The sequence below is a fragment of the Pseudonaja textilis genome, chromosome 11 (genome assembly GCF_049901715.1).
Source record: "Pseudonaja textilis isolate UNSWEBS1 chromosome 11, rPseTex1.2, whole genome shotgun sequence".
In the NCBI taxonomy this organism is placed as follows: domain Eukaryota; kingdom Metazoa; phylum Chordata; class Lepidosauria; order Squamata; family Elapidae; genus Pseudonaja; species Pseudonaja textilis.
This window is the reverse complement of record NC_142000.1, coordinates 15,887,876-15,911,500: the sequence shown is the minus strand read 5'-3', so window position 1 is coordinate 15,911,500 and position 23,625 is coordinate 15,887,876. Positions and strand designations below refer to the sequence as shown.

The window sequence follows — 23,625 nt, the reverse complement described above, 5'->3', positions numbered from 1 at the left end:
CAGAAGCATTTCCTGCAGAGAAGTAAATCAACGGTGGCTTACGTTACCGATTTTTGGTCGATTCCTCCCCTTCTGCGCTTTCTTTTACAGTTCCTTAGCCACACCAAGGCTTTTCTCTCAAGGCCATGTGTGGCACCCCAGGAAAGCACTTAGGAGCCTGCATGATTACCGAAACGCAAAGGGCACATAAATCCTAACTCCTAGATATTGAGGCGCCCCAGGAAGAAATGTTCCTAACCCGCCCCCCCTCTCTTGCTAGCTCTCCTAGTTTGAAGTCTTCACCAATAGCACTTAGCGATAGCACTTAGACTTATATACCACCCCATCAGTGCTTTACAGCCCTCTCTAAGTGATTTGCAGAGTCAGCCTCTTGCCCCCAAACAATCTGGGTCCTCATTTTACCCACCTTGGAAGGATGGGTGGTTGAGTCAACCTTGAGCCTGGTGGGATTCGAACTGCCAAACTGCAGTCAGCAGACATAGCCTGCAGTTCTGCACTCTATTCACTGCATCACTGAGGCTCACCAAGGCATAGATTTCTCACCTCTTCCCCAATGCACTTCCCCAATACAGGAGTCCTAAACTTACGCCTGGTTGTTTAGTTTAGTTTAGTTTATTGTCATTTCACTTTGTACATCAAAATTAAATACTATGTTCAGTGTACATTATGACTATGAAAATAAACACAAAAACACATCAATTCACATTTCTATGCGATTGAATTGAGAACCCCTGATGTTACATTAACATTGCACTATACAGTAGACTTCAACGGAGCTACTGCCCTGGGCTAGAAGCTGTTTTTCAGCCTATTTGTCCTTGTTTTTGTTATTCTGTACCGTCTGCCAGATGATCATAGTTCCAAAAACAAAAAAAAGCGGTGCCCAGGATGAGATGGATCTTTGAGAATGTTTTGAACTTTCTTGAGGCAGTGGGAGCTATAAAGCTCTTCCAAAGAGGGGAGAGGGCAACCCATGATCCTCTGGGCAATGTTAGCAAGGTCAGATGGACTCCCTGGGGGTATAAATGATCCAGCTTCGAAGTTCTGACCCTTCCCCCAAGTCAGTCGCATAATTGCAATTTGGACATTTGGCAACCAGCCACTTTTATAGTGCTTTGCAGATCACCTGGCCATGTTTTGTGACGTCTTTGCCCCTAACCCGGCATATACTTCCCATTTTCGGCAAAACTGGGCCATAGTGATGAACAATTGGTTCACTCGAGACCCTCGATGTTCGCTTAGTGACCACAGCAGTCACATAATGAGTGACTTCGCTTGCGAGTCACTTTAGCCTTCTATTCCATTATCCCAACAAGAAGCTGCTGTATGGAACCCCAAAGCAAAAATAAATAAATAAACAAACTTCTGGGGTTTTTTTTCTTTCTTTCTTTTTTTGGACAATATAATTTCTCTCACAAAATAAGCCCCAATCTCAAGAAAAAAAAGATCATTTGCTTTTCGCTTGCCGATGGCTCAACTCAATAAACAAGCCGTGGTTGGTTGCCTCCAAGCAGGACCAGATGCACCGAAAGGCGATTCCGTCAAACGAATCCGGACCTGGCACGCTGCGCAAAGGCGGGCAGTGTGCCTGCTGGTTTAGGTCCCTGCCTTAATGAAAAGTTCCCAGATAACCTTTTGAAAATGTCATCCGTGAGACGGAAAATACAACGGGTTCAGAATTAAGAATGGAAAAGAGGAACGGGGCAGGCAAGCAGGCGGCCCATTATGCGGCGTGAATTTCTTCACCCCCCCGAGATAATGGACGGGTGGAAGGGAACGTGTCATGGGGTGTTTTTATAGACTGAGACCTGTCAGAGCCTTTGTGGCAGGAGCGCGTTCTTGCCAAGACGTCGGCATGTGATTAACACCTGAACGCCACACTTTCCCCTGAAGGATAAAAGGGCTGACAGTAAAAATCCAAAGCGGCCCCGTCAACCTCAAGTCCGGGTTCATCCACAGGCAGCAAGAACAGCTTGTCAGATTAAGGGTGAGATGGTAATGAGGCATGTCTCGCATACCGCCTTCAGATGTAACCATTATACCCCTGCCTGTTTAGACTACTACTTGGTAATAATGAATACAAGGCAGAGAGCCACTCTCAGTCAGATTCAAGGTCTATCTGTTCCGGGATCCTGTTTCGTGGCTACTAACCGGGTGCAAAAACCAACAAGGAGGACATTAGCACAATTGATAATAAAGTTGCGCTTAATGGAAGAGAGCCAGTTTGGGCCGATGGTGAAGGCAATAGGCTAGAAAGCAGGAGACCGTGAGTTCTAGTTCTGCCTTAGACATAAAAGCTGGCAGGAGACAAGGGGGTTCTAGTCTTGCCTTAGGCACGAAAGCTGGCTGGGAGACTTTGGGCCAATCAGCAGGAGACAAGAGAGTTCTAGTCCCACCTTAGGCATGAAAACTGGCTGGGTGACTTTGGGCCAATCACCAGGAGGCGGTGAGTTCTAGTCCCGCCTTAGGCATGAAAACTGGCTGGGTGACTTTGGGCCAATCACCAGGAGGCGGTGAGTTCTAGTCCCGCCTTAGGCATGAAAGCTGGCTGGGTGACTTTGGGCCAATCACCAGGAGGCGGTGAGTTCTAGTCCCGCCTTAGGCATGAAAACTGGCTGGGTGACTTTGGGCCAATTATTCTTTCTCAGCCCAAATCACCTTATAAGGTTGTTACTGTGGGGAAAACAGGAGGGCAGAGAACTAAGTTTGTTCACCACTTTGAGTTATCTATAAAAATAATAAAGACAGGATAAAAATAAATACATATTTGTTTTAAAAAAATCTGAAATAGGTTTATGTTTATTAAAAAAAAAGTGAACTCATCTTTTGGGAACTTCATATTTTCCCAGGGTTTTTAATGAGATTGATAGCATTGCCCCATTAGTATAATCCTTCCAACACATACAATTAAGTCAAAAGTGGGCATTGTGAATAGGACAAGAGAGGTACCCTATTTAAAACAAAACTGGAACAGGAACTTTTAAAGCTCCCTACTTACCCCTCAAGACTCAGCATGCATGTCCTGTCCTGCGCATGTTCCTTTTTATTTTATTGTCCTAAAAGAAAAAAAGTTTTATGGACCAGCAGTGGCCTTGCGCCAAAGAGGTTAGATTTATAGTGACCCCTTTTTGGCTAGCTTCTTCAGACTGATGCCTAATAAACTACTATCCATCAAGATTTTTAGCAAGCATTCCAGCAGTATCTTTTCAGGTAATGGGTTTTTTTGTGTGTGATTTTTACAGTTCTGATCCTCAGCCATTAGGTGCAGCCACCCAAAAGCATGTTTATCTCTCCCTAAAATAATCGTTTTATTCTTGCCGTTGTTCCAGAAAGCAGATGATCGCGAGAAAAGGCAAGAAGCCCACCGGTTCCATTTTGATGCCATGTGATCAACCTTTATATCTCGATGAAGGAAATAACATTCGATCCAAACTAACCTACCGAATCATATACAGACTGAAGGAAGCATTGTGCTGTGTGGTATTTGTAAATGTTGAAATGTTGTTGTTGGGTTTTCTTCCCTTTTTAATTTATTTGTAAAGCGATAAGCCTCAAGCCCATTTCAGAGGATGGATTGTATATATTCTCCATGATCTTTTATTTAACAAATTCCTCTTTCCCTGTAGATCCTACTTGTATGCATTCCATTTTTCTCACTTTCTTTCCTTATAACTGACTTTCCTGAAAACACAGTTCTACGTAAATGCTTGGGCAGGAGGGGGGGTTGGACTAGATGACCTACAAGGTCCCTTCCAACTCTGTTAATCTGTAAGGACAATTGAGTTTCTGTAAGGGTCTGTGAATTGACGTTTCAATGAGCAAACAAACAAAAACCCCAACCCTAGTGCCCCTTGAATAAGTCTGATTGTCATTTATCTCTGCAAAATATGACTTCCATGTTTATAATTTAATCCTCCAACAAACTGTCAGATTGTTCTGATTTTACTTGAAATTTTTTGGATTGTTTGTCTTAATTTTTGTATCCAATCAAGTGCAAACAAAAGCTTAATGTCAGAAGATTAAAGCACCCTAATAATATTGGAGTAAAGGCCGATCGCAGATCAGAAACAAATCAACATAATGCAGTCTACCTTTTGAAATTATGCCAACCTAAAGTCATCTGCAGGATATACCCCTTTACTTGTAGTTATCATGCAATTATCCTAAATTTTAATCATGAAAACAGCCAGTATGTAAAAATAAAAAATGTTCTTTGGGAAAGGATCAGAGCACGTTCCTCCAAGGAAGAATTGTGCCTGTCCACAGTCTGTTAGGATGAAGGGCTGCACTAGTCTATATTATGATTTCACCGTAATCTTCTTGTTGCATACCAAACCATGCGCAAAGGTCTATGCGTGAAGAGAATCCCAGCGTTTTTCGAATAAGAATTAGGCTGCAGCTATTTGATTAAGCAAACCATTGGAAGCAGACTTTTATGTAAAGCCTCTGTCACTTTCTTCCCTACATTTGGTTTATGGTTTTAACATTCTTGGCCTGTATTCCCAATAAACAATGTCCATTACGTTAACTCGTACACACTCGTTTAATTTGCAAATGGTAAACTTGAGCACGGCTTCGTTTCATATTTGAGGGGCTGCCACAAAGAGGAAAGGGGTCCAGCTATTCTCCAAAGCACCCGAAGGCAAGAAAAAGAAGCAACGGGTGGAAACTGAACAAAGAAAGAAGCAACCTAGAACTAAGGAGGAATTTCCTGACAGTCAGAACAATTAATCAGTGGAACAAAACGGGCCTTCTGGAAGTCCGGAAACGAGCCTGTTTTCGGTTTCCAGAGGGCCTCCAGAGCCCAGGGGTGGCCATTTTCACCCTCCTTAGAGGCATGGCGGAAGCCTCCGGACCCCTAGGAAGGTGAAAAACGGCCCTCCCGGAAGTTCTGGTAGACCACGCCCACCATGGCCACGCCCACTCAGCAACCAGGCAGCGAAATGGGTGCTGGAATTTTTGAATCCCACCCCTGAGGTCACCTGACCCCCAAGGACAGTGCAACCCTCAAAAGTACATGCCAGTTGCCAGGCTCCCTAATTTTGATCATATGACCATAGGACGGATGCACCAACAACAGTTATACATGTGAAAATTGGTCATACATCACTTTTTTCAGTGCTGTCAAAACTTTAAACGTTCAATAAACGAATGGTTGTAATTCGATTTACTTCTTCCACCTCTTCAGTGCCTTTATACTGCTTTAGATTAGCTGGCACCATCTACTGTGTGAAGATCCTTCTTTTTTTTTTTTCCCTTTTTCCTCATTCCGGTCCCCCTTCTCATTTCTTTTGCTCAGACTCCCAATAAATTCCTCAATAATTTATGCAAAAGGAAAACTTTAAAACATCTTGCCTGTTTTAAAATACTTAGCAAGTTACGATAGCAGCATCTGTCAATGTTTCAGAAATCTTTCAACACAAAATGGAGGGAATCTATTTTAAGCTGCTTTTAAATAAGCACGGCTATTAAATAGATGAAAAAGCAATGTTTATTAACTCTTTGAATTCAGTTACGGGTTGTTGCGTTTCGTGCTGGAACCCAGAGAGGTCAAAAGCTAGCAAGGTCCCAGATGCATGCTAATATTGTGCGTTGTTCTGACCCAAACCCTTTTCCAATAAGACAAACAATAATCAAAGGGAACAGAAATCTTTTAATGAGTCTTATGAATCCCCGGTTAAACGGCTGCTGCAAACTAACTAACTTTGATAAGCACAAACCATACCAAAACTGTACGAGATTGCCAAAAATCACAGATAAGAAAGATTTCACAACATAAGAGTCTTCAAATACCAACGTAAGATACTGTAATGTCCACGAGGCTGAGTTTCAAAATGTGTTTGCTTCCTGCAAAGAACGTCCGCTTCACAGCTGCCTTTTATCTTCTTGAAGGAGAGGCCATTACCTTGCAGCCTTACTCCCGAGTCACCCATGCTGTTGTAACTATTCTTTCCTCCGAGCAATTCTTCATGCAAGCGCACTTGGCACAGGCTCCTCGGGAACCTCCTCATCGGTGCTGCCAGCCCTCACAATCTCTGAAGGCAGCAGTCCACTCCCTAATGGTCCTGGCCCCTCATCTGAGTCCTCGCTCTCCTCAGCCGTCCACACCTGCTGCTGGCTAACCACAACATGTGTGTGCTTTTGGGTATAACATATTATTTCCAAATAATTTAAGTATCAAATTATTAATTGCAACAAATACGGTGGGCCATTCATTACTTCTTATAATCTTACTGATTGGAAAGCCTTTCGATAGCTTCAAAAGACTTCTAAAAGGAAATGCCATGTCTTTTATTTTGGGGTGAATTTATCATATTGTTGTAAAATCTTGTTTAAATGAGGATACGGGTAGTCCTCAACTTACAACCACAATTGAGCCCAAAATTTATGTTGCTAAGTTGAGTTTTGCCCCATTTTACAACTTTTCCCGCCACATTTGTTAAGTGAATCACCGCAGTTGTTAAGTTAGTAAGTGATTCTGGTTTCCTTATTGACCTTGCTCAACAGAAAGGTGCAAAATAATTCCAGGACACTGCAACTGTCATAAATCTGAGTCAAGTGCCAAGTGTCTGAATTTTGATCACGTGACCATGGGGATGCTGCAGTGGTTGTAAGTGTGAAAAATGGTCATGAGTCATTTTTCTTTCAGTGCTGTTTTAACTTTGAACAGTCACTAAATGAATTGTTGTAAGTTGAGGATTACCTGTCATCTCAGTTTGATGACGAGGCAGAAAGAGAAAGTGGCTGCAGTCTTTTCATGTAGGTGTTGTGGTTCGCCAGCAGCAGGTGTGGATGGCTGAGGTCTCGAACAGCGAGGATTCGGATGAGGGGCCTGCGTGTGATACAGGGATGCGGCCAGGACCATCAGGGAGTGGAGTGCTGCCTTCGGAGATTGTGGAGGCTGGCAGCAGCGATGAAGAGGTCCCAGAGGAGCCTGTGCCCAGTGTGTGTGCATGCAGGGCTGCTCGAAGGAAAGAGCAGTTGCAGCATCAAGGACGACTCGGGAGTAGGGCTGCAAGGTAATGGCCCCTCCCTTAAGAGATAAAAGCCAGCTGAGAAACCGGAGTTCTTTGTAGGAAGCAAAGAAGTTTTTGCACTCAAGCCTTGTGTACGTTCAGACTCTCTTAGTTTGTGTTTGGAGACTCTTTGTGTTGGAATTGTTGCTTAGTAACTTTATCTGGTGTTCTTGGCAGCCTTGCAAAACCTTGGGCAAGGCTCTATCTTATCGGAGCTATTTGGTTTGAAGCAGCCTTTTACCCGTGAAGGAACGGGATTTGTTAAAGAAACATTAAAAGGTTGTGCTGTTACCTTTGCCTCGTGTTTGCTTCCTTGGAACCAGGTATGAGTCAGAACAGTAGGAGATGATCAGGCTGAGGGCGAGGAAGGAGTCAAACACATCATCAGTCATGAGTCTCTGCATGACCACAAGAAATCTGAGCCCAGCCTGCTTTGACTGCCTTCTTAATTCTCGCTCATTTCCATTGACTGTTAGTAGCTCCGATTCTTGTAGATGGCTTAAGCTTGCAATAAATCTTTATATACTCATTTGAACTGCCCGAATCTCCCAATTTCCGCGGGGCTTGGTGTTTCCCACGCAATTGCAAGCGTCCACTTTATTGCAAATTCCGAATTAGATGACCGTGGGATTGATCGATTTCCAAATGTTCCCACCCACCAACGATCAACAGAGAGGGAATTGCACACTTCATCGAAAAGGCAAAGAAGACGACTTAACAATCCTATCTCTAACATGCTCTGGGAGCCAGTGTGTTAAAGAAGACTAACAGGAGGAAGCAAGAAGAGGGAGAAGGACTTGAAATCATTAGCGGTGGTACAGGCTAAAATCTAAAAAAACTGGTGAGAAAACGCTGCGGCTTTTCCCAGGGAAAAGGAAGAAATAACCTGTTAGAAATGCTGATAGAGATAATTTCACACCTGGCTAGAAGTAGAACAGAAAAGGACTGAAAAGGGGAACACGAGCGATACAGCCTCTACTATGTCCTCTTTAAGTCAGAGGTGATGTACCGCATCACTTGCTTTTTTCAGGAGGCAACTGGACTTTCTGGTTTTCTCTTTTGAAGACATTTTGCTTCTCATCCAAGAAGCTTCTTCAGCTCTGACTGGATGGTGAGGAACGGAAGGATTGATATTCCTTGCAGACAGCTGGTCATTTGCCTCCTTTTAGAGGGTCGTTGAGGCCACTTGGAGGTTTATGTGTGTCCTTGGGGTCACCTGAGTAGTGCTGTTCGTTCCTGAAGTGTGCAGGTATTTTTTTTACTTCTTTATTTTTGCAATTTTGGGGGGAAAAGAACTCAGGTGAGCCTGAGGACACAGACAAAACTCCAAGCGGCCTCAACGACCCTCTAAAAGGAGGCAAATGACCAGCTTTCTTCAAGGAATATAAATCCTTCCGTTCCCCACCATTGTTTTCGCTGGCAGAGTGCTCGGACCACCAGAGGCGCCGCCCCCCCCGACATGAGTCACACTGAGCTGGCCATGCCCCCTGGCTTCGTGCCCACCCCACCCTGGAGGTCAAACACAATCCTGATGTGGCCCTCAAAGAAATCAAGTTGGACACAAACCTTCTTTAATCTAACACATGCCTCCCTAATCAGTGTTTAAAAGGACATCCTGGCAGATGGATGGACAGATCTGCTCCTGGATTGCTCTCTCTCAAGAGACATTCAGAAGCTACTAGCGTAGCGTCAGGCACCCCCCCTCTCCCATCTCCACGCTCTTTACAAGGGGGTTCCCCAATTTGCTTAAAGCACCTGCTGTTGCTGCCGCCGGAGGAGGTCTACAGTGGTTGCCCAGCTGTTCACTCTGCACAAGGAACGAAAAACACCGTAAAATGGAAAGAAAAGTAGGCGCTTTTGTCCAGGGGATTGGGCAGTGAGACGTAATTCCCTGTTTTCTTCCAAAAGGCATTCGAGGCAATCAAAGGTGCAGTTACCCAGACTGGCTGCATTCAATCCTCTCCAAAGGATCTTTTCTCTGAACTATTCTGGGTTGTTCTGCCCAGCCTTGAGTAACACACACACACACACACACACAAATAAATCCCGGTGCATTAGCTCTGCTCGCATGTTCAGAACAATCTTAACTGCCCACCCTGCTCCCTTCCCCACTCCCTTTCGCTCGTTCCCAAGGCAGCAACTCAGGGGTGGCATCCAACCAGTGTAACTACGCTGTGTGCGCGTGTATAGCGTCGTCAGCTAGCTGCTTGGACAGCTGAGCGGCGCTGGGCGCGGGTTCGCAGCGGTTGACAAGGCATTTTCCCCTGCTTTTTCAACCGCAGCTGTGGTCACGCAAAGCAGCTGCGGTGGGGAAAAAAAAAAAGCAGGCAATAAAGGTCAGGTAAGAGCCCAGGTGGGCGGATGGGCCAAAACCGGAGCAGACCTGGAACCGGTTCTATGTCTGCTCTCTGCTTTCCGCTCTTCAGAGTAATCGGTTCTACAGAAGTGGACAGAACCGGTAGAATCCCCACCCCGGGAGCAGCCCAAAGAAGTCATCCCAGGTGATGCCATCCGCTGAAAATGCAGCTCAGGAGATCCTGAGGAAGATCCTGTCCAACAGGCGGGATCACCACCAGCCTTTCCTCTCTCCCAAGCCTTTGTAAGTGCTGAGGGTCCCTCTGAAACGGGCAGAGGGGGAAGCATTTCAGATCACACCGCGTAGTAGGCAACTGGCACTTTGCTCAACCTTTGTAACTCTGGAGGTTGCAGTGGGGGAGGGGAAAAGGAGGAGGTGGAGCAGGCGGCGAGGACTTGGTTGACGGCTTTTGCCAAGGCTCTGAAGTCAAGGCCATCTCCCAAGGGAAGGGAAAGGCACTCTGCACATGCACAGAGTCTTCAAATGTGCTTGGGGAAACCCAAGCCAAGACGATAGACTTTTTTTTTTTCTTTTTTACCACCCTGCCATCCCTTTGAGAGGAATGGACTTTGGGCGACTGAATGGAGCTGATCATTTACTGGCCGGATGCCCTTCCCAAGGCCTGTGCAGAGTTCACAGCAGATATTTTACTCTTGGTGCCCTGATAAGAGAAACATCTGACAGCTGCCTAAGATTGAACGCTCTACGTTTTGAGCGGGAGGGCCAGCATCTTCACCTCCAGGCCACTCCATCGCCAAGACTTATGGTCCTCTCCTTTATGTGTCTCTGTCTCTCTCTCTCTCTCTCTATACCATCTCCATTTTTTTTCCTCTCTATCTTTATTCCTGCCTCTTCTTTCTGCCCCGCAACCTTCATTTTTTTTTTTCCTTCTGCCACCAGCCTCTTCTCTTCCACCTTCCTGCCCCCTTGAGGATCCTGGGGCTACTCCCCTCTCCTCCTTCCCGGCTTCATCCCCCTGTCTCCCCTTCCCCACACACCTCTTCTCTTTTGCCTTTCCTTTGAGTTTACTTTCCTCCGGCAGGTCCCAGCTGTTTACTCATAGACCTTTCGCCAATCGGCCTCCAGGAGTTTTGAATTAAACGACTTTAAAAATAAGTAGGCTTTCTTTTTTTTAAGCAAAAGGAAAGGGAGGGGAAAGCCAGTTGTCTAATAATCCATAGAATCCCCCCCCCCCCAAAAAAAAGGTGGGCTCCGTTACACACACACACACACACACACACACACACACACACACACACACACAAACTTACTTCTCGGGCGGTTGCAAGAGCGGGCGAGTAAATACGACGAGAAAGCGCTTGTGGAGGAGCCCAAGAAGTAACTTAACCACGGTTTCCTCCAACCCACCTCCTGGATTTTACACACATAGACCCCCCCACACCCACCCACCGCAGCCAGCCCCACCACGCTGGATCCGATACTTTGCTCGGATTTGCAAAGAGGCTGTCCCGAAGTTACGTCGGTTTGCGGGTTCGGGGGGGCATCCGATCCAGGCGGGGATGTCTTGATGCGGGACGGGGACCCCCCCCCCCCGGGAACTGTGGAGCCAGCGCCTGCAGGAGCCCAGCCAAAGGGAAGGGAAGGGGGGCACCCAAAGCAGAAGGAAGGGGTCCCTGGGGAGGGGGGGGGCTGCTGGGAGGTTGGGGGGGGCGACGCGCGAACCCCTTGTGGCTTCTCCACGGGGCAGACCGAGCGGGCTTGGCGAGGGGCCGCGCGGCTGGTGGGCGACTGGCTGGGGCGCGCGTGTCTGGGGTGGGTGTGGGGTTGCCCGGGCTGTGGGAGAAGCGGGGGGGCTCAGGGGCACATGCGTACAAGACTCTCCCTCCCTCCTTCCTTCCTTCCTTCCCGCCCCTCCTTGCCCCTCGCCTGCCCGCCCAGTCGGGGCTGGGCCGGCTGCGGGTCGGGCGCGCAAAGAGGAGGAGGAGGAAGAAGAAGAAGAAGGAGGAGGAGGAGGAGGAGGAGGAGAAAGGAGGAGGAAGAAGGAGAAGGAGGAGGAGGAAGAAGGAGAAGGAGGAGGAGGAAGAAGGAAGAGGAGGAGGAAGAAGGAAGAGGAGGAGGAGGAAGGAGGAGGAGGAAGAGGATGGAGCTGGCTTCCCTGCCCGGCTTTCTCCCGTAGCTGCCCGCCGGCATGAAGGGGCAGCCACCGGCGGGCTCGAGCGGCGGGCGGAGGCAGCGGGAGCGAACCGTGGCCCCCGCTGCCGCCGCCGCCGGAGAGGCGAGCAGGGGAAGGAGCAGCGGCGGCGGCGGCGGCAAGAGGAGGAGGAGGAGGAGGAGGAGGATGCGCCCCTCCGGCTGAGCCGCGCCGGCTTCCCCTTCGCCAGACGGTCTCCGCGCCCAGCGCGCCGGGCAGGCGAGGGAAGAGGCGATGGCTCTGGAGAAGGTCTACTCGGTGCTGGAAGGTAAGGGCGAGAGCGGGCTCCTCCTGCCCCTCCCTCTCCCGAGGACTACCACCTCCATCCTCCCCGGCGGGGTGGGTGGCAGAAAGGCCGGGCGGGTGGGAAGGGGCTGCGGGGTCTGGGCGCGCGTGGGGGGAAAGCCGTTTGCCCCCTTCCCTCCCTCCCTCCCGCCGTTGAATCCGGATTAGGGTCCCCTCCTAGTTGCCCGGGTCGGCGCCTTTGCCTCGCGCCCACCTTCCACCGAAGCTTTGGCAGCGCGATCTGGGAGAGGGGAGGGGAGACGGGGGGGGTTTCGCGGGGCTGGTTAGGTTTCCCCTCTCCTCCCCTCTGAATGCCTCCCCCGCCCCTCCCCAACCCGGGAAGGTCGGCTTCCAATTGCCCGGACTCCGTTGTTGGAGGGTGCGGGTTGGGGTTGTCGGAGCCTTCACAAGGGAGACCCTCCCCGGAGGAGGAGAAGGAGGGGAGGACAGGCTGCTTTGGAAAGAGCCGAGAAGGGAGGGATTGGGTCGGGGGGGGGAGGGGAATCCCCCAGCCCCTCTTTCCCCGGGGACCCACCAGATGTTTGAGGGGGGAAGAGAATCCGACAAGGGGGGGAGGAGAGAAAAGCCAGATATCGTGGTGGGGGGGTTGGCTGTTGCCCCATCAGGACCAAGCAGGGGCTGAGAATACAAGTGCTCTGTAGAGAGGCGAATGGCACAGGGAGTGCGGATAGTCCTACTACCCGTTGAGTGCAACCCAACCACCCACTCCGAGGGGTTCCTCTTCCCGGTTAGCGTCTTCCCAATTTCAGGGAAACGGAGGGATGGCGACCCCTTTGCTCCTTCTTCCCTCTCCCCCCACGTCGGTCTCTTCTTCAGGCTTATCCTACTGGTGGGGGGTTTTTTTTGGAGGGGGTCGGCTGTTTAAAAGGGGGCACATCCCTCCTCCTGCTATTCCCCCACCCCCCCGCGGCAACAACCCTGTGAGGTGGACGGGTTGGGGCCGAGAGAGAAGGACTGCCCCCTCCCCCTCCCCAAGTCACCCAGCCCTGCTTTTATGCCTAAATTGGAGGAGAGGGGGGACACAAGGACTAGAATTCACCATCTCCCGGGTTTCTGGTCAGGGCATTGAACCAGCGCTTTCATCCCAGCAAATGGGCACAAGACAGGCTGAAGTTTCCCTTCCTCCTTCCAGATCAAAACTCTGGAATCCCTTAAAAGCTTTGGGTCCCAGCCTTGTTGGTTCTGGGCTAAGAGGCAAAGGGAGAACGCACACACACACACACACAAAAAAAGGATTTAAATCTGGCCGTTTCCATCCAAGGATTTGGCACCCTTCCTTCTTCCCTACCAAAGAAGGAACTGGGGATTTCCTTGAGATTCTTGAAACTGACTGGGGTACCAGGTGGAGAAAGCAGGCTGGCTTTGGGGTGCAAGAAAGAATCTGGGATTTCCTAATGGGTGTGTGGCTTCCTTCCCCCCCCTTTCCTCCCCCCCCAACACACACACACACACATGCACTCAAACACACAGCCAGAGGCATGCACACTGCGTTTCCTGCCCCACACATGTGAGGAGGGAATCACACGCACTTCAGTCTCCACTTCCATGCATGCAGTTGGTTCCTTCTTAGGACTTTAGGAAACTCAGCATTGTCCTCTGAATGGGGGACTGCTAGTACGTTTTTGGGGATGAGCCGTGGAAGATGCTCTCTTCATTTGCCTTAGGGGTGTCACCCCCTTTGCCATAGGGAGGAGGGACATGATAGCAGTGCTTCAATATCTGAGGGGTTGCTCCAAAGAAGAGGGGGTCAACCTATTCTCCAAAGCTGGACAAGAAGCCCTGGGTGGAAACTAATCAAGGAGAGAAGCAACCTAGAACTAGGGAAATTCCTGACAGTGAGAACAATTCCTCAGTAGTAGGGATTTCCTCTAGAAGTTGTGTGCATCCCATCGCTGGAAGTTTTCGAGAGGCGACTGAACGGCCGTTTGTCTGGAGTGGCAGAGGGTTTGCTCCTTGAGTAGCAAGTTGGAGTAGAAGAACTTCAAGGTCCCTTCCTGTTATTCAAAGCCCCTTGAAGGCAGGATGAGAAACTATGGATGGAAACTAATCGAGGAGTAGAACCAACCTAGAACTAAGGACAGAAATTTCCTGACAGTGAGAACAATTCCTCAGTGGAATAATTTGCCTCCAGAAGCTGTGGATGCTCCAACACTGCAGGTTTTTAAGAGATTGGACAACCGTTTCTCTGAAATGGTGTAGGATTTCCTGCCTGAGAAGGGATGGGGTTGGACTAGAAGACCTCCCAGGTCTCTTCCAACTCTACTGTTCTGTGCCGTTCTGCCAGGCGTGCAGATTGGTTCCGATTTGTGTCCCCTGCTCCTTTGGAAAATGGAATGGTCTGGATCTAGTAATGATGGGGATAAGGGGTGCTGAGAGTTGTTCTGATGGCTATCATTGATGAACATCCGTATCTGCTGAGAAGTAAGTTGGGCTAAGTAGAATGGCGTTTGCTTTACAGGAAAGATCCGTATCCCGATGCACTGTAATATTATATCTCCAAATATGGGGTGATCCTTGGCTTACAACCAAAACGAAACCCAAATTCTCCGCTGCTAAGCAAGGCAGTTGGTGAGGGAAAGTTGCCCTGTTTGATGACCTTTTTTTTTTGCCACAATTGGCAAGCGAATCACTCCGGTTGTTATGTGAATCATGAGGTTAATAAGCGAATCTGGCTTCCCCCATTGACTTTGCTTCTCAAAAGCCAGCTGGGGAAGTTACAAATGGTGACACACATTGCCTCGAGACTGTGCAACTGTCATAAGTACATGCCAGTTGCCCAAGCCCCCAAATTCTGACCCCGTGAACCTAGGGAGGTTGCAAACGGCTGTCGGTGTGAAAGACATTATAACTCACTTTTTTTTTCCAGTAACTTCGAACAGTCACTAAAGAAATGGTTGTAAGTTGAGGACCACCTTTCAAAGAGCTGAAGTAATGATATTCCAGATATCATGTAGCCACCTTCTCCTCTCTCCACCCCCGAAAAAAATCCTTTTAATTGCACCAAATTTGTAATTATATCAGGCATTCTCTCTCTCTCTCTCAATCGTCTGAATGTAGCAAGTAGATTCTGGCACATCAACAGCTTTTTTTCAAAACCTGGTCTTGATATACAGCCATTGTTTATTTTGCATTTAATATCAGAAAGGTGGCTATCTCAGAACACATATATATGTATTTGTTTTCTTAAGTTTTTGCGGGTACTTATATGTATGGTATTCAGCTTTGTTCGGGTATTTTCCCACGTCATTATAGTTGTGCTTTTAAAGTTGTAGCAACGTTATATATATGGATCTTTGGTTATTCGGGTTTTCTCCCGTGTAAAATTGGAACTTCCAAAGATCCACATACAAATACCCACGAAAACCTCAGAAAACACACACACACACACACACACACACACACACACACACACTCCCTTTCCAGATCCTGTGGAGAAAGCTTTGTAGCCAGACTGGAAAAAAAGATACTCAGATGGGTAGAAAAGAAATCATTTTTGTTTTACCCATCGGAGTGTCTTTTTCCAGTCTGGCTACAAAGCTAAAGTCTTTTCTCCACAGGATCTGGAAAGGGATTAAGCCTAGCCCCTAGGAAACCCGAAACTCTTTTTTGCGTTTTCGGTGCAAAATTTGACTACTGTCAGATGTAATTCACAGAGCCCTGTAGCTTCTTTCTGGCTCACAATGGCTGTACGAATCATTTTGTTTCTTTTCAAATTGGCAGCTCCGTCTGATTTTAGGGGATGCCTTTAGTTTAGAATTGTAGAGCATCCCGGGGGGAAGAAAAATGAAATTAGGCTTCGGAGGAGGAGAAGAGGAGAGGGCTGAAAATCATAATTTTAAAAAGCTTGTGAGCCTACAATGTTTCTTGGTGGGTTTTTTTTTCTCTTCTCGTGTTTGCAAAAGAAAGAACTAGTGTTCACAGCTCTAGCCATTTATCACCTTTCGTCAATGAAAGCAAACTCTTGGATTCGCCTACACACCACAAAAACTGCAAAGCAATTAATTGTGCTGCATTTCCAAAGGTTCCTTATTGAACGGTTCCTGTTTATTTATTTATTTTGTTGAAATGTCACGGTAGATCTCAAATTATTTTAAAAGCTTCTTTATCTGAGATTTTTGTTCACCAACATTTGCCTTTTCTACTTCTATAGCAAAAAATGCACAAAGGAGGGGGAAAAAAATACTAGGCATTTATGGAAAATCAGTTGCAGCCAGAATGTTTGTGGTCCCTGTATATATTTTTCTCCGCTGGAGCTTTGGATCTCATATAGAAATCTGAAATTCTGGCATTACTTTATCAAATGTTGAAGTAAGAAAGAGAGGCGGTTTGAAATATTGATTCCTTAATTTAAGATGCAGACGAATTGCTGCTGACAGAATTTATATTTTGAGTTAGGCTGACCTCTTATGGTATTCAAGTAAAGTGGTCTCATGGATTTGTGAATCAAGATAAAGTAATGTTATCGTATGGCGTGTTTAGATGTGATGAGCTTAATTATTATTTAGATTTAGCCATATCGCTTGGTCGAGGATGTAAGTATGAATAGCAAATGCTTAAGGAAGTTGCAGCATTTTGATAACTTTTAAGCTGACAGTTTCTTTTTCAGAAATGCAGAGAATGTATGGGGCATGAATGTTGACTTAATGCTATGTTTTCAAAACCTATTTTTAAATGAGCACACATGAATTCCAGAACAGCTAAACAAAATAGCTAAACAAAACCTAATAGTACTTTCCTGCAACTGAAAGTGAAGAAGGCTATAGCAGATCTATAAGTCATTATTATTGTGAAATATAATGGATTGACCTCTATAGGAAATGTAAGTGAGCTATAGCCATACAGATACTATTTCAAGTCATTATTACATTTTAGGTAAGTTAGCTTACCTAAAATTAGGAGAGATGCAACTTAGAACTAAAAAGAAATTTTCTGATAGCTAGAACAATTAATCAACTTAATTGTTGGAACAACTTGTTTCCTGAAGTTGGGAATGCTCCAACACTGGAAATCTGTAAGAAGAGATTGGATAATCATTTGTCTGGAGTGATGTAGGGTTTCCTACCGCAGTAGGGGGTTAGACTAGAAGACCTCCAAGGTCCCTTCCAACTCTGTTATTCTATTCTATTGTATGCTGCATTTTTTTTTTGGAGAATTTTTTAGTTACATCTAATACTTAAGCCGACTTACTGTCTGAAGAAAAGAACTTGCTAAAGAAGAAGGGAAAAATGCTTCTGTTTTTTTTTTAACCTGGAATGACAGCTGAGCCGAATCATTATAACTCAAGAGAAGTTTCAAATTTGAGTCAGCTTTAATGAACCCAAGAGGCTTGTAAGTGAAGTGGGAGAGTTTTTTCTCCAGCCAGAAGGTAACCAGGTCCTTGGGGGCAAAGTTGGAGCTAATAAAGGGACTCCTACTGATTATCTGACTGGGTTGCCTTTGTGCCACGCCCCTTTGGGTCACCACATATGGCTACATCTGTCCAGCGAGTTTTGCTCCCACAGCTGTGAAGCGAATCCCTGCAATTGTTCAGTTAGTAACAACAGTTGTTAAGTAAATCTGGCTTCCCCTGTTGACATTTGCTGGTCAGAAGATCCCAAAAGGGGATCCCATGCTTCCCGGACTCTGCAACCATCTGAATTTTGATCACATGACCAATGGGGATGCTGCAACGGTCGCAAGTGTGAAAAACGGTCACAAGTCACTTTTTTTCAGTGCCGTTGTAACTTGAAAAGTGGAAGAGACTCTCTGAAGATGCTAATTAATGCCATTTCGCACCTTTCAGTCACCTTTCTGGACTCAAAAAATGTAGCTCCCTTGACTCTCTCGACCGTTTTCTTCAAGGCACAGGGAACGGATCTTGGAAAGGGAAACTGAAGGCCGCTTCAAGTGGAATTAATGTCCCGGATTTTTTTACTTGCTGAAGTTTTGTAGCATTCCAAGCGGAGGCTGCAGGCGAGAGACACAGTGCAATATAAAAAGGGGTTTTTTTTATTTAAAAAAATCACCACTGTAATGCTTGCCTCGGTGTAGTATGTGAGAAGCATGGGACAGCGTTCCATGGTTTGCTTTCGACAACATAACCAGGATTTCCAAAATAGATGAGACTGTTCAGCTCTCCAACTTTGATGCATATCTTGGCTGGTCTGTTTTATTAAAAGCTTATTAAATGACATATTAAAATTCAAGTCTCACCAAGCTCCAGGTTGACTCAGCCTTCCACCCTTCCGAGGTGGGTAAAATGAGGACCTAGATTGTTGGGGGCAAGAGAATGACTCTGGAAAACCGCTTAGAGAGGGCTGTAAAAGCACTGTGAAGCGGTATATAAGTCTAAGGGCTACTGCATATTGAATTTTGCGCTTCCAAATAGTCTTCCTATTTTCACGATTACCAACTCAACCCAAACAGCCTTACAATGCCGTGTAATCGGTGCTTGGAGATGTCCACCTTCACAGCAACGCAGACAAAATGGAATGGAAAATGGAGGAGGGGAAATGGAAGGAAGAATACAGGTGGTCCTCAACTTACAACAGTTCATTTAGTGACTGAAGTTGCTGAAAAAAAGTGACTGATGACCAATTTTTGCACTTACAACTGTGGCGACATGGCCATGTGATCAAATTTCAGACAGTTGGCAACTGACTCACATTTATGATTATTGTAAGGATCCTAGGATCATATGATCACCTTCCGAGACCCTTGTGCCAGTGGTGGGATTCAAAAAAACTTTTTTTACCACCGATTCTGTGCTCGTGGCTTGGTGGGCGTGGCAGGGGAAGGTTACTGTAAAATCCCATTCCCTCCCCACCCCACCTAACCTGCTTTCCAGCTCCGTTCTCCAGTGCAGGGCAACAAAAGGAGACCCAGCCAATCAGCTGAGTCTCAATGGGAGGCAGAGAATAGGTGGGGTTGGCAGGGCCAGTCAGAGGTGGGATTTGCTGGTTCTTCAAACTACTCAAAATTTCTGCTGCCGGTTCCCCAGAACTTCTCAGAACCTGCTGAATACCACCTCTGCTTTGTGGCCACTCGTATCCATGTGTGGTGTACCCTATTAATTAGACTAATAATATCACATCAAGATAATCTCTTGTTTGTCCTGCCAACCATGAGCCTTTGAGCTGCATGGCTTCCGGAGGTTTCAATCACCACTCCACTAGCAATAGCACTTAGACTTACATACTGCTTCACCATGCTTTACAACCCTCTCTAAGCAGTTTACAGATTTCAGCCTATTGTCCTCCCAACAATCTGGGTCCTCATTTTATTACTGACCTAAGAAGGCTGGAAGGCTACGTCAATCTTGAGCCAGTCAGGATTGAACTGCAGAAAGTGGGCAGAAATCAGCTTGCAATATTGCATTTTAAGGATTGTACCACCAAGGGAGGGAGGGAGGAAAGAAGGAAGGAAGGAAGGAAGGAAGGAAGGAAGGAAGGAAGGAAGGAAGGAAGGAAGGAAGGAAGGAAGGGCCATAGCCCTTAGACTTATATACCACTGCACAGTGCTTCACAGCCCTCTCTAAGTGGTTTACAGAGTCAGCATATTGCCCCCAACAATGTGGGTCCTCATTTTACTGACCTTGGAAGGATGGCTGGCTGAGTCCATCTTGAGCCAGTCAAGGTCGAACTGCTGAAATGCTGGCAATCAGCAGTAAGCCGAAAAATATAATCAGGAGTCACAGGAGGGAGGGTGTGCTAACCTGGCTCCCCTGCCTTTTATTCCCTTTATAGTTAAAGTGGGGCTTCACTAGCAGCGGTGGCTCTTCCTTCCCAAGGACCGGCCCATAGATTTCCACTGCTCTCCTCTCCTCTGCTTTCTGTGCGTCTGCGCATCAGGCACTGGACCCAGCTGTTCCTCTTCTTCCTCATCAGCCACCTCCAGACCTGGGGGCTGTTGGCTCTCCATCTGAAGGCTGATAGACAGCCTAGACTCCACCTCCACTTCTCTCTCTGACCGCTCCATTCCCTCTTTCCCCACAGAGCTCTCAGGTTGCCCCTGATGCTGACCCTGACTCCCACGCCTCTTCCTCTGATTCGGCTGCTGGAGGGGCTCCTTCCCAGAGGGCAAAGAGGCAGTGGAGCTTTGAATGTCTGGTGGGCTGAAAGAGAGCAATGTTGAATCCTCTCTAGCAATTCACAGAATATATCCAATCGTTATGCAGATGGATGCTTTAATCTGGCAAGACTCTGTCTCTAGGCAGACAACAATCCATTCAGAAGCAACTCCACCTATCGTTCTTTTTTCTTGGTCCTGATAAGAGAGGTTTTATTCTGGACTTACTGCATTTAATATCGGCTCTAGTCATCGGAAGTTTACAGATAAGAGTCAGTGACAAACATACTAGCTTAATATACTTCTATGTAATCTAGTGTTGAATCAGATTTTAAAGAGACTGCTTAAAATAGAGCTAGGCCACTGATTGCTCATTCAAATACGGTTGAACTACAACAGATAGGATCTTTTTACCACTGGCTGTGCTGGCTGATATTGTTTGGAATCGTAATCTGTCAACATTCTGGGTGGTCACCCAAAGCTTATCCTAACCTGAACTTAAAATTAAGTATTTAGTTCTTAGAATGGTGTGCACGTTTAATTATTTTTCTAAGAACTTTTGAGATTAAATACATTTTGCAATATGCTGGATAGGCAGGTAGAACCTATTTTCCAGCCCTTCTGCCTATGGCCAGTTTTACTGAATCCAATTAAATTTGTCCTATCTCGCCTATTAACCCAGAAGCTGACCTGGCCAAAGCCATTTTTGACCACCTCATTCTTGCCACACTGGAGCTGAGGGATTGGGAGGTGGGATTGGAGATAGAGGAGGAGATTCTGTAGCCAAAAAAAATATATTTTCTCTTGGGAACCAAAGTCATTCTCACATCTGGAGGAAGGCGGAGTGATGCTGCCCGGTTGCCAGTACGCACCTTGATTGGACCATGTGACTGATTGTTTTGAGAAAGTATAAAAACTTTTGCTTTTAATTAGGTGAAAACCATGGGAGACTTTAGATCTGTGCCATTATGATATTTTGTCATGCCCCTGTCAGAGTCTGAATCTGAGGAGGAAGATGAACAGCTGACAGTGAGTGGGAGTGTGGCTCCGTTGGCTGTGGGGGAAACTGTGGAAGGGCAAAGTCTGGCTGAGCAGAGCAGGGAGAGGTAGAACAAGGGAGAGGGAGTTCAGAGAAAGACCCAGGCCCATCCCCTCTTCATCCTAGGGCACGCAAGGAGGAACGGAGAAGGGAGCAATGTGGGTTGTGTGGTTTACAGGGGAGGAAAGGGCCCTGATTCCCTTCATTAGCAACAGCTGGGAATGAAAGTTTAAAAGAGATGCATGCTGAGTATGGCAGTTGTTGGGAGCAAATGTGAGTTTATCTTGTATTGACTTTGGTTATCTCTGTTCCTGGCATCTTCCCAACTGTGTTGAGTTATTGCCGTGCCTTTACGTCTGGAATTCTTGCTCCTGCCCTGCTAAACTAATTACCTCTTTTTGCCTTGATTGGACTTATAGTTACAGTTTTTGTTGACCATGTTTTGGACTTGATTTTCTGCAGCCAAAGGCTGTTCCTGGGAGAGTTTTTCTCCAGCCAGAAGGTAACCAGGACATTGGGGGCAAAGTTGGAGCTAATAAAGGGACTCCTACTGATTATCTGACTATGTTGCCTTTGGGTCATCACATATTTCCAATAAAGTTACTTTTTGAGGAATCTACCTGCCTCGGATGTTTTGCTTGTGATGGATTTATTACTTGGAACCCTGGCACTGTCTCTTGCAAGCAAAGCTTTCACAGGTGACAGGATGACTTTAGTGCTAAAGCCATCACCCTATTACGTTTATCAGACTAGGAATAGAAGCTGTAGAAGAAAATATAGCACATCTTTACAGCTGTTGTAATTTCAAGCTTGTCAAACAGGACCATGCTGTGAACCGGTTTCCTTCAGGAAGGAAAAGTGATTTGTATTGTGCAAATTACTACCAACCTGCCTTCCATGGAGGACCTGTATACTGCATGAGTCAAAAGGAGGACTGTGAAAATATTTGCAGACCCCTCACATCCTGGACATAAACTGTTTCAACTCCTATCCTCAAAACAATGCTATAGGGCACTGCACACCAGAACAACTAAACACAAGGACAGTTTTTTCCCAAAAGCCATCACTCTGCTAAACAAAAAATTCCCTCAACACTGTCCAACTATTTACAAAGTCTGCACTACTATTACTATTAATCTTCTCATCACTCCTTATCACCCATCCCCTCCCACTTGTGACTGTATGACTGTAACTCTGTCGCTTGTATCCTTACAATTTATATGGATTGTTTCCTAGTATGATTTGATTGCTTATTGTACCCTATGACTATTATTAAGTGTTGTACCTGATGATTCCTGACTCTTGACGAATGTATCTATTCTATTCTATTCTATTCTATTCTATTCTATTCTATTCTATTCTATTCTATTCCATTCCATTCCATTCCATTCCATTCCATTCCATTCTTTATTCTATTCTATTCTATTAAGACATAAGTGGGTGCCTGAATGTAGCTCCTGAAATCCAAGGGATCTTTCACTGGAATTGTGCAGCACAAAGAAAAAAGGAAACCAAAACTTTTTTAGAATCGTTGAACGGATACAACAGGTGTGTTCTTCCGCTACCTGAGTCAACTTCTCCTGTCTGAATTCAGATCACTCAACAGCACTCTATGGTCGAGCAGGAGAACCTACAGTAGTTCTCGACTTACAATAGTTCGTTTAGTGACCAAAGTTAACAACAGCACTGAAAAAAGTTGACTTATGACTGTTTTCCACACTTATGGCCGTTGCAGCACACACACCCCATGGTCACATGATCAAGCTTCAACCCTTGGGGATGGATTCCTATTTGTGATGGTGGCACTGTTCCTGGGACCCTATAATCCCCTTTTACGACCTTCTGACAATCAAGGTCAATGGGGAATCCAGGTTCATTTAACAACTGTGTTACTAATTTAACAATGGCAGTGATTCACTGAACAGCTGCGGCAAAGAAAGGTTGCAAAATGGGGCAAAACGCTCTTAGCAACGGTCTCACTTAGCAACAGAAATTTTGGGCGCAATCGTGGTTGTAAACCGAGGACTGCCTGTATTTGCTAAAGAAGAATGACAGAATGATATTCAGATTTGAGTCAACCTTTTTAAATAGTGGAGTGGGATTTAGATTGAGAACAACCACTTTCTGAAAATCTGACAGCCTTGTTGTCAGCGTTCCAGCCAATCTCCGTTGCAATCATTAACTCCGAGACAAACATATCTCAAAAGTACCTTTGTTAGAACAGCACCTGGCACATCAGTGGAAACCCGAATCTAAAAGTTTTTTCTGGCTTTCCACAATTTCTCAAACTACAAATCCATCCCCCCTTGGCCGTCATCACATCACATGGCCCAATCACGATCCGTCCAAAAGTAAGATCCCTATTTCATCCTGCACCATACTCAATGCCCTTGGACTAAGAAAATAATTTTATTTTGTCTACTTAGAGCTGCTTCATTGAAATCACCCCCTTCCCACTTTCTCAGGCTAATGTGGCAGCGTGGAATATGGCTTCCAAAGCTGACACTCATTGAGTGTAACGTGTTGTGTTAACACAACACAACTATGGCTTGTTGAACAACTTGCAGAAGTGCCTATCATGTTAGCTGAATAGTGACCAATAGTGAAGTTACAATGGTACTGAAAAAAAGTGACTTGTGACCATTTTTCACACTTACAACAGTTCTGGCATCCTCATGATCAGGTGATTTACATGCCTGACAGCTGACTC

At 46.2% G+C, this 23,625-nt stretch overlaps 2 protein-coding genes across 5 annotated transcripts in view; both read left to right on the top strand.

Annotated features, from left to right (window-relative positions):
- The window catches only part of ITFG1 (integrin alpha FG-GAP repeat containing 1), an 84,425-nt gene extending 79,897 nt beyond the window's left edge, over positions 1–4,528 (top strand). For both annotated transcript variants that reach the window (XM_087940667.1, XM_026713997.2), the window contains exon 18: positions 3,330–4,528. In XM_087940667.1, the coding sequence (XP_087796793.1) occupies positions 3,330–3,340 (11 nt within the window). In that variant the 3' untranslated portion in view covers positions 3,341–4,528. The remainder of the gene's footprint in view (positions 1–3,329) is intronic.
- A 6,928-nt stretch (positions 4,529–11,456) lies between these two features.
- Positions 11,457–23,625, top strand: part of NETO2 (neuropilin and tolloid like 2) — a 36,973-nt gene continuing 24,804 nt past the window's right edge. Inside the window, exon 1 of one of the 3 annotated variants that reach the window (XM_087940669.1) lies at positions 11,457–11,792. In XM_087940669.1, the coding sequence (XP_087796795.1) occupies positions 11,759–11,792 (34 nt within the window). In that variant the 5' untranslated portion in view covers positions 11,457–11,758. Of the gene's footprint in view, positions 11,793–13,552; positions 14,252–23,625 lie in introns of those variants that run through there. The other 2 variants (XM_087940670.1, XM_087940668.1) reach the window with 2 other exon arrangements.